Raw genomic sequence first — 15,226 nt, 5'->3', positions numbered from 1 at the left:
GCGCCACTTCCGGCTTTTTTCTTTTTGCTTACGTGGTGCTGAGGAATCGAACCCAAGGCCTCATGCATGCGAGGCAAGCACCCTACCACTGAGCCACCTTCCCAGCTCCCCCAAGACAGTTGTCTCCTCGTTGCTGCACCCAATGACTTTCAAAGCCGTGTCTCTGATACTAGAAAGCAGTGGGTGGTGAGACCACTGTAGGGACCCAGGGAGTCTTCTGGGGTGATGGGATAGTTTATCTCCAGTGGGAGTTTCACAAACAACAGACATAGCCAATGGTTAACCCCAGCTTGTTAGGAGGCAGAGACAGAAAGACAGAAGTTGGAGGCCAAATCAGGCCCCTGCCTCCCCCCAGAGTTAGTGAGATCCTATCTCAATGAACTCAACAAAGCTGGGTATGGTGGTACATACCTATGATCCTATCTACTCTGGATGGAGTGGTAGAAGGATCTCCTCACGCCTGGCCCAAGCAAAAATATGAGCTTGTATCTGTGTGTTTTTTGGTGCTGTGTGTTGATCCTGGGGTTTGAACTCAGGGACTAGGCGATGTCCCTGATCTTTTGCTCAAGATTAATGCTCTATCACTTGCCCCTAATTCCTGAATTCTTACCTGAGAAACAATTAAAACACAAAGGACTGGGGAATTGGTTCAAATGGGCAGAGCATCTGTAGATGCTAGTAAGTGCAAGGCCCTGAGTTCAAACCCTAGCACAAAAAAACAAAATAAAGAAACCTCACATTAGTGGAAGACTGAGGTGTTAGGCTGGGAAGGTGGCTCAGTGGTTGAGCGCTTGCCTTGCATACATGAGGCCCTGAGTTCAATTCCGCAACCACATGAGCAGAAAATGCTGGAAGTGGCACTGTGGCTCAAGTGGTAGAGCGCTAACCTTGAGCTGGAGCTGAGGGGCAGCGCCCAGGCCCAGAGTTCAGGCCCCATGAGCGCAAAAAAAAAAAGACTGAGGTGTATAGGTTGAAGGCACCCAAGAATGTTGCGTCCTCACCCCCCCCCCCGCTTTCTGCACATACACCTCTTTGCTCAGAAGCTTCTACTGGGTGCATCCTGCCACTCTCCCGGGCTGCAGTGGGGATCAGGACCAGTGTCAAGAGTTCAGAGGTCAGAGGCCACAGAGCACCCGCTCCCAGGTGAGGACTCTGACCTCTGCCATCCTCACCTCAGTCACACCCTCGTCTTCAGACAGGTATCCGTGGGGCACAAAAAAGCCATCATCCTCATCTTCATCTTCGCCCACTTCATCGTCATCATCCTTGAGAGAAAAGGAAGTAACTGAACATGTGTAGGAACAGCAAAGGGGGCTTCACCATGAACACACATCTGCGTGTGCTGGGCTGCGTGCGGCTCCCCGGAGGAGCTGCCCAGCGAGGCCCTGGGCTCCAGCCAGCGCAGACAGAAAGCAAGTAGGTGCAGTCTGTGACACTGCCACAGGGCAGCAAGAATCCTATGGGGCCACAGGGCTGGGCAGAAGCAGACACGTGTAGCCTGGGGTACAAGGGGAGTGGGAACCAGGGTATTCAATGTGCGCTTGGCTTTTTGGAGTGGATATGGCTCTGTGGTATTGCGGCTGGGCAGCCTGGGCTTGTGGCCCATCCTTACCCCTTCGCTGTGGGACAGGGACTCCCCGGGCTCCTCCTCCTCCCACTCATCGTCACTGTCCACCTCATAGTCCAGGAGCTTCTGCAAAGAGTGGTGCAATGTGGGTTACAAAGGAAGGGTGAAGCCAGCACGTCCAAGGAACCAGAGTGTGAGGAAAGCTGGGCGAAGAGACCTGCAAGGGCTCACCTTGTCTTGAGCCCAGGGATCCCGTGGCCGAATCACTGCTGTCTTCTTATTCCATGTGCCCCAGTACGCTGGCCGGTGGTTCTCAGAGAACTGCAGGAGCTTCATTCGGCCAAACTTGCTTCGCTCAGGCACACCATCGACTTTGCTGCTCTCCACGATCATGACATCACTGAGGGCGAGCTGAGCTCAGGAATGTGCCTCCTCCGCCACCCACTCTGCCCTTGCTGCCTACTCTGCCCACAGGCTGCAGCAAGAGCCGGATGGATGGTTTGCCCTACACACAAGCACCACTGTCCCCAAAGCGTGGTGGGGGGCTTTTACATAAGGCACATAACCAAGATGTGAGTTGCAGCATGAAGAACGGGGTCAGCAAGGAGAGGCAAGAAACCCCAGGATTCATGAGCCAGAGTCTGGAGGCAAGAAACCCCAGGATTCATGAGCCAGAGTCTGGCAACAGCAGAGCAGAACCAGGATTGGGCCATGGGGAAGGTGTGGGGTGAGGGCTAGGGTCTCAGCTCTGCTCCTTGGGACTGACTCCTCCTCTGGAAGAGGCTCTAACCTGCTGAACGAGTCAGAGTCCTCGTTGTGGCTGTGGGCTCGAGTTGGTCCCGACCTGAGGGGCTGGCGGCCTTTCAGCTCTTTCAGGAAGGAGAAGTCTCCGCTCTGCTGCTGGAGGAGCTGGTCTAACCGATCGCAGAGGTCCGGGTCGAAGGCTGCCCGGCACCGAGGGGCAAGGATCATGTGCTCTTTAATCTCAAAGGGGGCAAACTTCCCACAGTAGCCGGCCAGGGTCTGAAACACAAAGGCTGAGTGGGCATGAAGGGCCCGGACGCACCAGGAGAACCTGGCAGGGCACAGAGGCCAAGGGCGATGGTTCCACTGGGCAGGCGCGTACACTCATCAACCCAGCAGTCAGGAGTGAAAGCCGAGGCTCGGGAGTCCCGAGCTAGGCTGGACGGCACAGGAAGACGCTATGGATAAATTATTCCTCCATTTCTCCTGGCTGAGTGAACCAAAGACCTGAGCAGAGTGGTCAAGGTCAAACAGGATGATTATACATCAGGTCTCATTTCTCAGTCTCACCTCAGTGTTGGGGTGATCTGAACCCTTCTTTCTGACCCCATTAGCTGTGGTACCAAGGCTGGCAGCAATGGAAGACAATGCTGGGGGACAAGAGGAAAGGCCACTGCTGGGATGTACACAGGCTCAGGAGAAAACTAGACCCCATTGGCGGCCATACCCATAGAACGCCTGGGAAATGGTGGGGGCCAGGCACCAGCAGAATGAGCAGATCTGAGCCCAGCACCAGCAGAGGTCTTCACGACAGAGATGACAGAGGCCCTGGGACATGGTCAGCACAGCGGACAGGTGAGGGCCCCGGCCCCCGCCCTGGGCACCACACATTCTGGTGATACCAAGCCAAATGAAAAAACAAAAATTAAGCTTTTATTTTAAGAAAATAGGAGAAAAAATTAAGAGAATGTATTTACAACAACAGAGCATAGCCAGTTGTTGTTAAAGAATAAAAATGGTGACATGAGAAACAAAACACTGGGCTGGGAAGGTGGCTCTGTGGTAGAGCGCTTGCTTTGCACTCGTGAGGCCCTGGGTTCGATTCCTCAGCACCACATAAGCAGAAAAAGCTGGAAGTGGTGCTGTAGCTCAAGTGGTAGAGTACTAGCCTTCAGCAAGACCCAGGCAACAGGACGGTGCGAGCCCTGGCCGTGGACACCACGGATTAATGTCTAGACTGAGCCTCCCCAAAAGCACGCGCCACTGGATGCGGTGTAACAGGATGGTGAGACCTCAGCACCCCCCCCTCTCCTTTTCCCTAGTTGTAAGGTGAGCTATTCTGCTCCACCATGATGGAAGCCAATGTAAACCTTTCTTTTGAGTTTCTCAGGCCAGCTGCTCCACGGCACGAGGAACTGAGTAGGAAGGTTCCTGGGATAGAAGCCCCAGTGTACACCCTGGCCTGGGAGCCAACAGTTCTGCCCATGTGGGTGTCCTCTGCTGAGCAAGGTCCCTTCTGGGTGAAGGAAAGGATGTGTGGGTGCAAAGGTGGGTTTGGGCCACCGATAGTCCAAAAACCATGCTCACAAGTGTCAAAGAGGCTCATACCTATAATCCTAGCTACTCAGGAGGCTGAGATCTGAGGATCATGGTTCAAAGCCAACCCAGACAGGAAAGTCTGTGAGACCCTTATCTTTAATTAATAAGCAAACAGCCAGAAACAAAGATGTGGCTCAAAAGTGGTAGAGTACCACAGTCTTTTTTTTTTTTTTTGGGGGGGGGGATGGTGGTGGTGGTTGAGGGGCTTGAACTCTGGACCTAGGCACTCTACCATTTGAACCACAGCGCCACTTCTGGTTTTCTGGTGGTTAACTGGAGATACAGAGTGCCACAGATTTTCCTACCCAGGCTGGCTTTGAACTGTGATCCTCAGATCTTAGCCTTCTGAGTAGCTAGGAATATAGGCATGAGCCACTGGTGCCTGGCAAGTACCACAATCTTGAGTGAAAAAGCTCAGTCCAGTGAAAAGACAACTGTGTCCAAGCATGTAGTTTTACACAAGAACCACAATGTTTCCAAGTTTATGTGAATGATCAAATGAACCAAGCACACGAAGTCCAAGTTGTAACACAAGTGACTACAGACCCACCAAGTGGCCTGCATGTGAACAGCAGCCTGTGTGGATATCTATGAGCAGCAAAGGACCCACGGCCATCCTTGCACTGAAGGGGTGAAGGAAGCAATGCCAGTGGGGAGGTGAGGGCTGCGAGGGTGGCCCCACGCTGGGATGGAGCTGGCCCCAGTGGCATCGCATTCTTAGGTAAGGCCAGGTGGTGGCTCTCACCCCTCCACCCCTGCATGGCCTGCCAAGGCGGCTCTGAAAACAGCACATTCAAAAGGACCCCCTTTTCCTCTTTGGGACAAACTAGAAGACCAATAATTGAACCTCCAGACTGGGTGCGGGGGAAGGGAAAGGGGGAAGCTACGCACCTTGGGGGCCTGCGGAGTCTTTGGTTTCTGGAAGAATCTGGTGATTTCAGCCTTCTCAGCCTTGATGCGCTGGGACAGAGCAGGGAATGGGGAGACAGGAGCAGTTTTTGATCACAGTCTAATACTCCAAAGAGAACCCCAGGAGTGTGGATGAGCAACACATTATTTTGATGTTCGTTCCTAAGGCCACTGGCTAGAGGGAGGCTGGTGGGATGCCAGCGCCATCCCACAGGCAGCCGGGGAGGTGTGATGGGCCAGCACTCGGCAGCTGCTGCGGATGTCCCCTGGTTCCCCAAGACAGGATAGGGGGTGACAAAGAAGGCAAAAGCACCCTTTCGGGACAGCGGCTCTCAGGTTGGGGGGGGGGGGTGAGCCAATTTACCTTTTCTTCTTCTCGTAACCGTTTCTCCTCCTCTTTTTTCCTCTTCTCCTCAAGCTTAGCCCTATGAGAGAGCAAATGAGGTTTGAGCCACCCTTGGGCTGGGGTTCTGGTAGGAAGTGTTGGGTGTGCTGATTGGGAAGCAGTGCTCTGTCTCCAGTGGCTAGAAGTTGGCTTGATGTCCACCTTAAAAGTATGTAATGAGTATAAACAAGGAAAAATGAAAATCAGAACTTGTTTTCTTTTGGTCGTGGGGCTTAAACTCTGGGCCTGGGCGCTATCCCTCAGCTCTTCAGCTGAAGGCAAGCACTCTACTGCTTGAGCCACAGCGGCACTTCCAGTTTTCTAGTGGTTTACTGGAGGTAAGTCTCACGGACTTTCCTGTCTGGGCTTGCTTTGAACCAAGATCCTCAGATCTCAGCCTCCTGAGTAGGTAGGATTAAAGGTGTGAGCCACCAGTACCCAGCTACAATTAAATTTTTTGTTTTGTTTGATTTTGGTTGGTTGTAGGACCTGAACTCTGGGCCTGGGCAATGTCTCTCAGCTCTTTAGCTCAAGGTTAGTGCTCTACCACTCGAGCCCCAACACCCACTTGCAGCTTTTTCTGTATATGTGGTGCTGAGGAATCGAACCCAGGACCTCATGCATGCCACCTCCCAGCTAGAGTTAAATTTTGCGAGACAGGGTTTCACTACAGAGCACAGGCTGGGCTGGAACTGCAACCTTCCAATCCTGGCCTTCTAAAATGCTGGGGTTACAGTTGTGCATCACTATACCCCCTTTTCAGTATGAATTACTCGGGGGAAGGGACAACTGGGCTTCAACTCAGGGCCTTGTACTCTCACTTCGTTCTCTACCACTTGAGCTTTGCCTGCAGCTGGGCTTCTTGGTGGTTTAATAGTGAGTCTTGTAGACTTTTCTGAGTAGGCTGGTCTTGAACAGAGATTCTCCAGAGCCCAACTTCCTAAGTAGATAGGATTATAAGAGTGAGTCCAGCAGTGTCTAGTTCAATATGAATTCTTTTTTGTGTGTGTGTGCCAGTCCCAAGGCTTGAACTCAATGCCTGGGCGCTGTCCCTAAACTCCTTTTGTTTGAGGCTAGCAATCGACCACTTAAGCCACGGCACCACCGGTGGCTTTTTCTGTGATTAATTGGAAATAAGTCTTACAGACTTCCCTGCTCTAGAGAGACTTCAAACCATAATCTTCAGATCTCAGCCTAAATAGCTAGGATTGCAGGTGTGAGCCACCAGTGCCTGGCTTCAATACAAAATTTTAATAGGAATTGGAACACAGAGAAATAAACAAGTCTCAACTAGCCAGAGAGCCACCAGCACAGACAATACCCACATTTGATGGAAATTTGAAAAAGGGATTTGGAGAAGCTTGTTATGGGGACAGGAACAGTGGCAACATAGCCCCAACTTACCCACCATTACCCCACCCCGCAGCCCATGAGGGCAAATGCACTGGAGGCCACCGTTTTGCCTTCTCAGTACAATAGCAAAGAGGTAAGGGTCAAGCCCAGTAACTGGGGAGGCACGGCGGCCATGCTTGGCTTAGGGAACTCACTCCAGAGCTTCCTGTCTCTCTTTGCGCCTCTCTTCCTTGATCCGCTGCTTTTCTGCTTTCTCCTTCTCGTCCTTCTCCCGTTTCTCGCGCCGTTCCTTTTCTTTCAGCTCTTTTTCTTCTTCCTTCTTCTTCTTGGCTTCTTCCTTGGCCCGACGGGCCTCTTCCTTCAGCTTTTCCTTCTCTTCCTTCAACTGCTCTTTATCCTATGACACAAGTCGATACTGGCCTTGCACAAGCACCAGGGGCAGACCCAACACACAGATGGAAGGGAGCAAACTCTACAAGACTTTGGGCAAAGTCCGAAGGAGTGTAACCTGTGGCTAGTGTGTGAAGCCTGGGTGCACCCCCTGCTCCCCACCATTGCAGGGTATCCTTCATCCTTCCCATTTCTTTTGGTACCAGATTTTTAGGGTGTTTTTGTTGTTGTTTTGGGGTGGTAATGCTTGGGATTAAACTCAAGGCCTTCAGCTTGCTAGGCAGGTGGCTGGCTCTGCCCCTTGTATTTTTTCTGTTGTTTTTTTTTTCCAAGATTTTTTTCAAGGCCTGTCTGTAATCCTGTTTTACTGCTGAAGTCTTACTAGGCATGTGCTACTACACCCAGCCATTGGTTGAGATGGAGTCATGTTTTGCCCAGGCTGGCCTGTGAGCCCCTCATCTCTACCAATGCAATGTACCATGGATTATAGGCATGTGCCACCTTGCCCAGATGCACTGGGGGCTTTATACTTCTTAGACAGGTGCTATTACTCCATGGAACTTCATCTCTAGTCCTTTTTGCTCTGGTGTATCTCGGAGATAGGGCTTATTTTTTGCCTGGACCAAGCTTGACTGTGATCCTACTTATGTTTCTCACTTAGCTGTGATGACAGGAGTTTACCACGATACTCAGCTACTGCTTAAGATAGGGTCTTGTGAACTTTTACCCAGGCTGGTCTCAAATGGATCCTGATTTCAACCCTGGGGGGGTTTGAACTCAGAACCTGGGTGCTATCCTTAAGCTTTTTGCTCAAGGCTGATGCTCTACCACAAAAGCTACAGCTTTTTGGCGGTTAGAGATAAGAGTGTCATGGTCATTTCTCCTCAAGCTGGCTTCAAACCACAATTGTTTGATCTTAGCTTCCTGAGTAACTGGGATCACAGGTGTGAGTCACCAGCACATGGCAAAATTTCTCTTTAAAACCGTTTCCTCAGCTCTGGAAAAAGTGAAGTCAAAGAGCCGCCTAAATGGTTGTACTGGCATCGTCTCATTAAAACGGCTTCTTTGATGTCTCTGAGGTGGGGGATTTTCATTTTATCACTTAGTTCCTGATTTGGCAGGGATGGGACATGAAACAAAACCTAGGTCCCAGGAGTTACCAAATCCTAAGTGTCAGGTGAGCTCACCTGCCTGCGCTGCTGATGTGTTTCTCACATGGCAGTACCCCTCAGAACAGCACCCCATGAACTGACTACTCAGTTTGGGCATCTGGTGTGATACCACAGGCCCCATCTGTAAAATAACATTATAAATCTGCCCTGACAGACCTCTGGTCACTGTGTTGAGAAAGAGGGTTGGTGGATTGCTTTATCTTGCCAAAAATGTTGCAAGTCATTCGTGGACATGGAAGACACCCTAGGGCAGGGGGGGAGATGGGATAGGCCTGAAGGATAATGAGGCACTGGGCTTAGCTGCAGGGCGGGAAGCTGCAAAGATGAACATCACACCACTGTAGCCATCTTGAGTCTTTTCCCATCATGGACACCCAACTCGGGAGTTGGCAGGTGAATACTCCAGCCCTTTCTGAGGCGATTTCAAATTAAGGGAAGCCAGGGCATTGAGGCAGTAGTAACAATACTACTGCTAATAATAAAAGCTTAGACAAGGCTCCGAGCTAAACCTGAGGGCTTGGCAAAGCAGAGGAGGCAACCCTGAAGCTGCGTGGCCCTGTTATATAGAACATGGCTGTGGCTATGGCAAAGGGGGGATGGGCAGGGAGGGGCCGGGACTGTTCCCTACAGAAAGAGAAGTACATGGAGTGTGCGTGCGTGCATGTGTGTGTGTGAACACGCCTTACTCTTTGTAGTCTCATCTTGTTCTTCTCTGTAGAGCCCTTGACGAATTTCTTGGTTATCTGAAATGAAAGACATTTATTTTTTTATTTCTTTGAACCATGAGCCTGAGCACTGTCCCTCAGCTCTTCAGCTCAAGGTTAGCACTCTACCACTTGAGCCACAGTGCCACTTCTGGTTTTCTGGTGGTTTATTGGAGGTAAGAGTTTCACAGCTTTTCCGGCTGGCCCTGAGTAGCTAGGTTGACAGGCATGAGCCACCTGTGCCCAGCTAAGACATCTATTTATTTATTTTTGTCCGGTTGTAAGGCCTAACTCTCTCTCAGCTCTTCAGCTCAAGGCTAGCACTTTATCACAGAGCCACTTCCAGCTTTTTCTGCTTATGTGATACTGAGGAATCGAACCCAGGGCCTCATGCATTCAAGGCAAGCACAATACCACTGAGCCACCTTCCCAGCCCCAAGACATTTATTTTTAGTATTTTTTTTGGGGGGGGGGTGTCATGTCATGGGACTTGAACTCTGGACTTGGGCCCTGTCCCTGTGCTCTTCAGCTCAAGCTCTACTGCTTGAGCCACAGTGCCACTTCCCCCAAGACATTTATTTTTAACTGTGGATGGTTTCAGTCACTTTCTCCCCAGGGATTCGGGCTAAAAGTCCTAGGGGAGAGGAAAGGTCTGGGAAGAGCTTGCTAAGAAAGTCTCTGGCACCAGTGGTTTATACCTATTATCCCAGATACTCAGGAGGCTGAGATCTAAGGATCATGGTTTGAAGCCAACCCAGGCAAGAAAGTTTATGAGACAATAAACCACAAAAAAAAGCTAGAAGTAGAGCTGTGGTTCAAGGGGTAGAACACCAGCCTTGAGCAAAAGAAGCTTGGGGATAGCACCCAGGCTGACTTCAAGCCCTAGGATCTACAGACAGACAGACAGACACACACAGACACACAGACACACACACACACACACAGAGCTCAGTCATGAGCACTTGCCTAGCATACTGCATACTAAGACCCTGGATTCATTCCCCAAACAAAAAGAACACCTTTATAAAACCAGAAACATTACAGCCTTTCACAGTAACTTGTTTGTCCATAGACAAACTCAAATGCCACAGAGGGGGCCAGGGACTTGATAAATATGCACATATATGCCCAGATAAGAGGGGATCTGGGAAGGCAGATAAAGAACAACAGAAGCTCAGTGCCAAGCCCTCCAGAAGCCAGGTCAGCTCAGGACTAAAAGCCAAGGGTCACAGGGCAGGGTGGGATTTGTAGCACTGGACCGACCTGCCTGCCTGGAGGCCACAGCGCTAGGACAGGAACAGGGGCCCGCAGCTGACCTGGCCATGTTCCTAGGAATAAGGGGTACCACAGGGTCAGTCAGGGGTGGGGCCCTGTGGTCTCTGGTCAATGTTGCCTACCACAACTTCACTTCTTTCCTTTCTTGGTGGTACTGGGGATGGAGCCCAGAGCCTTCTGTGGACTAGGCAAGTGTTTACCAGCCAGCTGTACCCAGCCCATTCTTTGCTTTTGAGAGTTTGAGAGTAAGAAAAGCTCCCCTTTGCCAGGGGCAGAAAGCTGCTGCGAAGCTGTGTTTTGGGGCATAAGGGTCCCCAGGTTCTCCGCTGACTAGCTTTGAACCAGGCACAGGCTACAAGGACCTGGGGCTCCACAGGCTCCTGTCGCCTGAAGGGCTCAGGTGCAAGGACGCCCGAAGGAACTGACTGTTATCTAACTATGTCCCAGCAAGTCTACACTCCTGACAGCCAAACTGCTTGGGTGAAGAACAATGAGGGAAAAGGTGAAAACTGGAAGAAAAGAGCTCCCCATTCCCTTAGATGGAAAGAGGCTGTGAGAGAGGGGCTGGACCTGACTTGAGAAGGACATGAGTTGCAAAAGGCCATGTCTTGTGGAGGGGGATGAAGTTGCAGATGTTTTCATCTGGTGCCGAGCCCCCTTGGGGCTGGTCTTTAGCCCGAATGGAACTTCCAGATTACCACACCCCAAAGGCAGCCGTGAAGCCAAGCAGTTTTGGGACTTAGCCTTAGCTTTAGGGGAGGGGCCAGGCCTAGACATGAACAAGGCCCCTGTGCTCCCCGCTCCCCCAAGTACTGGCAAGAACCCATCGTCACTGCTCCATCTCTGCTGGGGCCAGCCCCAGGCAGTCTCAAATGCTGGCAAATGTCTGGGGAACCTGGACCGTAAGGTGCCTGCCAAGTCCCCAGTGTAACAGTCACGGCTACATTGAAGGCCTTCTGGGCAGAATATGTACGCCCTTTCTGTTGCTGTGTTTTGTGCAGGACCCAGATGGCACTTTCCTAGAGGCCAGGTTTGCCCACACCTGCTGGGCACCAGTTGCCGTGCAAGGCCCTCCATGATGTCTCTGTTGCCTATGAACCCAGGACTCACCATGGTCTGCGAGCCCCGGAGCTTTAGGCAGACGAGGTGCCCAGGCTTCCCCATCACAGCATGGCTACCACTTCCCTGATGGTCACGTGACTTTGTCTAAGAAATATTATCTGTCTGAAACAGGGCCCAGTTTTAGAGCTGGCTCCCAAACCAATGTGCAATCCACCTTAGCCAGCTGGAGCTGGGCCAAACAGCAACCATCTGCCTAGGGCCAGATCCAGGAGCCCAGGAAGAAGCTCACACGTAAGAGGCAGCCGCCCCAGGTGGGGTGGCAAGATGGGCTTCATGGTGCCAGGGCACTGAGATTCCTGCAGGCTGGCTCCGACTCTAACCCCAGGGTACCTCATTTCCAAGTCTAGGCAGGGAGCCGCAGGGGAGGGGGGAGGGGGGAATGGTTGCTAGGGCAGCCTCACTTGAGAGAACATAACAGTAGAGACTGGTCCAACCTTACTGGAGTGTGAGGGGGCAGAAATGAATGCATGTTTCTTTGAGGCAGGAGGAGCTTGCTCTTCTAACAGCCCACGTCAGCCTGCAGAAGGCAGGCACAACAATTGTCATGTTGTCAGGGGGAGCACGGGGACAACAGGACACCCACTAGCAAGGGAGCTGCAGGGCCTCCCGCCACATGAATGCCATGAATGCTGCGGAGCAGTTAAAGCAGAAGCGTCCTTCACCCCCATCCCCCAACCCCACACCACACACGGATACCTTGAGTGAAGGAGAAACCTGCATCTAATTATGTCACATGCATGGAAACAAAAGAATACAATGTATACCCCAGGCCAAGATGCAGAAAACATTAGATTGGGGGCTGGGAAGGTGGCTCAGTGGTAGAGCGCTTGCCTTGCATGCATGAGGCCCTGGGTTCGATTCCTAAGCACCACATAAAGAAAAAAAAAGCCGGAAGTGGCACTGTGGCTCAAGTGGTAGAGCGCTAGCTTTGAGCTGAAGAGCTGAGGGATAGCACCCAGGCCCAGAGTGCAGGCCCCATGTCTGCACCCCCCCCCAAAAAAAAAGTAGTATGAATTAGAGCTCAAATTCTGAAATTATACCTGGAAAAAAATGGTAGAGTAACAACTTACATGTTTTTTCCTCCCTTGAGATGTGTGTGTGTGCGTGTCAGTATGATGTCCAGGTTAGCCTGACACATCTGGGTTTATATGCTCCTGCCTCAGCATCATGTGATGCTGGAGGAAGCAGGATGTCCAGCCTTCTGTATAAACTCCTAACAGAAATCCTTCTAGCTTCTTGTATGTGATTCTTCTCCCAGTTAAAGTCATTAAAACCACTGCTTTTCTGTATTGCACTGTCACTTTAAATACATTACTTGACTTTTCTTTTTTTAAACTAATTTATTATGTAACTATTTTTTTTCCTCTGGGGCTTGAGCTCCGGGCCTGGGCGCTGTCCTTCAGCATTTCAGCTCAAGGCTAGCGCTCTACCACTTGAGCCAGAGAGCCACTCCGTAACCAATTATTTTCAACATGTGAATACTTTGTATTCCCTCTCAAAAAAATAAACAAAATGTCCTCATGTTTACATAGCATAGACTAGCTAACATGTGACCTCTCACAGACACCCAATCTGACTTTTGTACAGAATCCTACTGATGTAAACGCTGATACAATGTAGACACTGTGCAGCATTGTAACACTGTAGGGAATGACCTAAGGGAAAGTCTGTACATGTTTGTGTTCAGGACACACTTTATTTGTGACCCAAGGTTGGCTGACTACAAACAGGTGGACCAATAGATGAGGGGGGAACAATAACTTCAGTAAAACAAGCCCTCAGATCTGTGGGAAGGGATGGCATGAAATGCTTTTTTTTTTGGTGCCAGTCTTGCGGCTTAAACTCAGGGCAAGGCCTAAACTTTTCTGCTCAAGGCTAGTACTCTTACCACTTGAGCCACAGCTCTACTTCTGGCTTTTTGGTGATTGATTAGAGATATGAGTCTTAAGGATTTTTCTGTCTGGGTTGGTTTCAAACTGCATTCCTCAGATCTCAGCCTCCTGAGAGGCTAGGATTATAGGTGTGAGGTACAGGAACCTGGCATGGGACATGTTTTTTTTTTTAAAACAAAACAAAACAAACCACAAAACTCCTATTTCCTTGTATTTTTGGGTCCGGTCGTGGGGCCTGAACTCTGGGCCTGGGCGCTGTCCCTCAGCTCTTCAGCTCAAGGCTTGCAACCTACCACTTGAGCCATAGCACCACTTCCGTTTTTTTTTTTTCCTGCTTATGTGGTGCTGAGGAAACGAACCCAGGGCCTCATGCATGCAGTGCTCTACCACTGAGCCACCTTCCTAGCACTCCTATTGCCTTGTAATACAAGAAAAAGTAAAGCAAGAGCACCAATAAGCACCAAGGGTGCTCAGTGAAAGAGGATATAAGCAAAGGAGGACCAGCCCTGTGAGTGTCACATCTTTCACCAATGTACACAGTCTACAATGTCCAACACATCCCTACCTAGGAAGAAGACAGACAGGAGGAAAGTAGAGAATAAAAATGAAGTATTCCCCAAAGGGGATCCCATGGCTGGGAAAGATATTAAGAGTTAGGTGCCAACTATGATGTGGACAAACAAAAACTTCACTGCTAGGTCTGGTGGTGCACACATGTAATCCCAGCACTTGAGATGCAGAGGGAAGAGGACTGCAAGCGTGCAACCATCTGAACTACATAGAAAGACTGTCTTTAAAATAAAGAAAGACAATTGCTAGACACTGGTGATTCAGGCCTGTAATCCTAATTACCCAGGAAGTTAAGATCTGAGGATTGTGGTTCAACGCTAGCTCAGGTAGGAAAGTCAATGAGACTCTTCCTGTGCATGCATGCGCACTCATGTACACACATACAAACACACGTGAGCCCACAAGTGCGCGCTCACACGCACACACACTCAATACCATTGGTCACACATAACCACAGGTGCCACACGTTCAAATTTAATTATTGATAGTTATAAATATTTGGGGGGAGAAATACTGTGTTTGTACTATTCAAACTTTGTTGTTTGTTGTTACTGTTGGTCATGGGGCTTGAACTGGGAGCCTGGGCACTGTCCCTGAGCTCTTTTACTCAAGGCTAGTGTGCTCTACCACTTGAGCCACAATGCCACTTCTGGTTTTCTGGTGGTTAATCAGAGATAAGAGTGTCATAGCCTTTCCAGCCTCAGCTGGCTTTGAACTGCAATCCTTAGGTCTTAGTACCTCCTGAGTAGCCAGAATTACAGGCGTGAGCCACCAGCACCTGCCATACAAACTTTTTCCTGTCATAATTCCCTAGGCCACTTATCTAAGGACTTACACAGCAGTCACACTGCACTGGATATTGTCATCAAAAAAGGATTTAAATGCTCAGGAGCATGCACGTGGGCCCCATGGAACTACTACTGTACCATATTATATAAAGGACTTGTACACCTGTAGGTTTCAAAATCTAGGATATTGGAAGATGACTGCATCTTAAGAGGTGTGTGTGTGATTGAACATGACCTGAGGCTCTCCTGCTCTTGATTCCACATCATCCAGAAGCCTGGCAACTACTTCCTTCTTCCTTCTCATTCTTTGGGACACCCAACATCAGGGGGTAGTGCGTCCACCCTTAGCAGCCAGGTCTACTGGGTGGCTGGTAGTTTCCTGCCAAGGCTCTCTGGAGTGCTAAAGCCACCTACAGTATTTGTAAGTTACTCAAAGAGTTGTGATAATATTGCCTCATAGGGCATTCTTAAATCTTCTTTGAGAATTTATTCATATTAAGGCATACCATCTTAAAATGTAAGATTTCCTAAATTTAAAACATTTGGTGGCTGGGCGCCGGTGGCTCATGCCTGTAATCCTAGCTACTCAGGAGGCTGAGATCTGAGGATCACGGTTCAAAGCCAGCCCGGGGAGCAAAGTCTGTGAGATTCTTTTTTTTTTTTTTTTTGTTGGTCGTGGGGCTTGAACTCTGGGCCTGGGCGCTGTTCCTCAGCTCTTCAGCTCAAGGCGAGCGCTCTACCACTTGAGCTACAGCG

At 50.2% G+C, this 15,226-nt stretch overlaps 1 protein-coding gene across 1 annotated transcript in view; it reads right to left on the bottom strand.

The window, feature by feature from the left end:
- The window catches only part of Chaf1a (chromatin assembly factor 1, subunit A (p150)), a 29,815-nt gene that overhangs the window by 5,856 nt on the left and 8,733 nt on the right, over positions 1–15,226 (bottom strand). The window contains exons 4-11 of the mRNA XM_013022874.1: positions 8,806–8,862; positions 6,752–6,954; positions 5,184–5,244; positions 4,802–4,870; positions 2,358–2,590; positions 1,799–1,967; positions 1,613–1,693; positions 1,173–1,265 (exon numbers count right to left, since the gene is read on the bottom strand). Coding sequence (XP_012878328.1) covers positions 1,173–1,265; positions 1,613–1,693; positions 1,799–1,967; positions 2,358–2,590; positions 4,802–4,870; positions 5,184–5,244; positions 6,752–6,954; positions 8,806–8,862 — 966 coding nt within the window. The remainder of the gene's footprint in view (positions 1–1,172; positions 1,266–1,612; positions 1,694–1,798; positions 1,968–2,357; positions 2,591–4,801; positions 4,871–5,183; positions 5,245–6,751; positions 6,955–8,805; positions 8,863–15,226) is intronic.

This window comes from Dipodomys ordii, unplaced genomic scaffold, assembly GCF_000151885.1.
Source record: "Dipodomys ordii isolate 6190 unplaced genomic scaffold, Dord_2.0 Scaffold64, whole genome shotgun sequence".
Taxonomy (NCBI): Eukaryota; Metazoa; Chordata; class Mammalia; order Rodentia; family Heteromyidae; genus Dipodomys; species Dipodomys ordii.
Note: the sequence above shows the minus strand (reverse complement) of the source record. Positions and strands in the feature narration are given on the sequence as shown.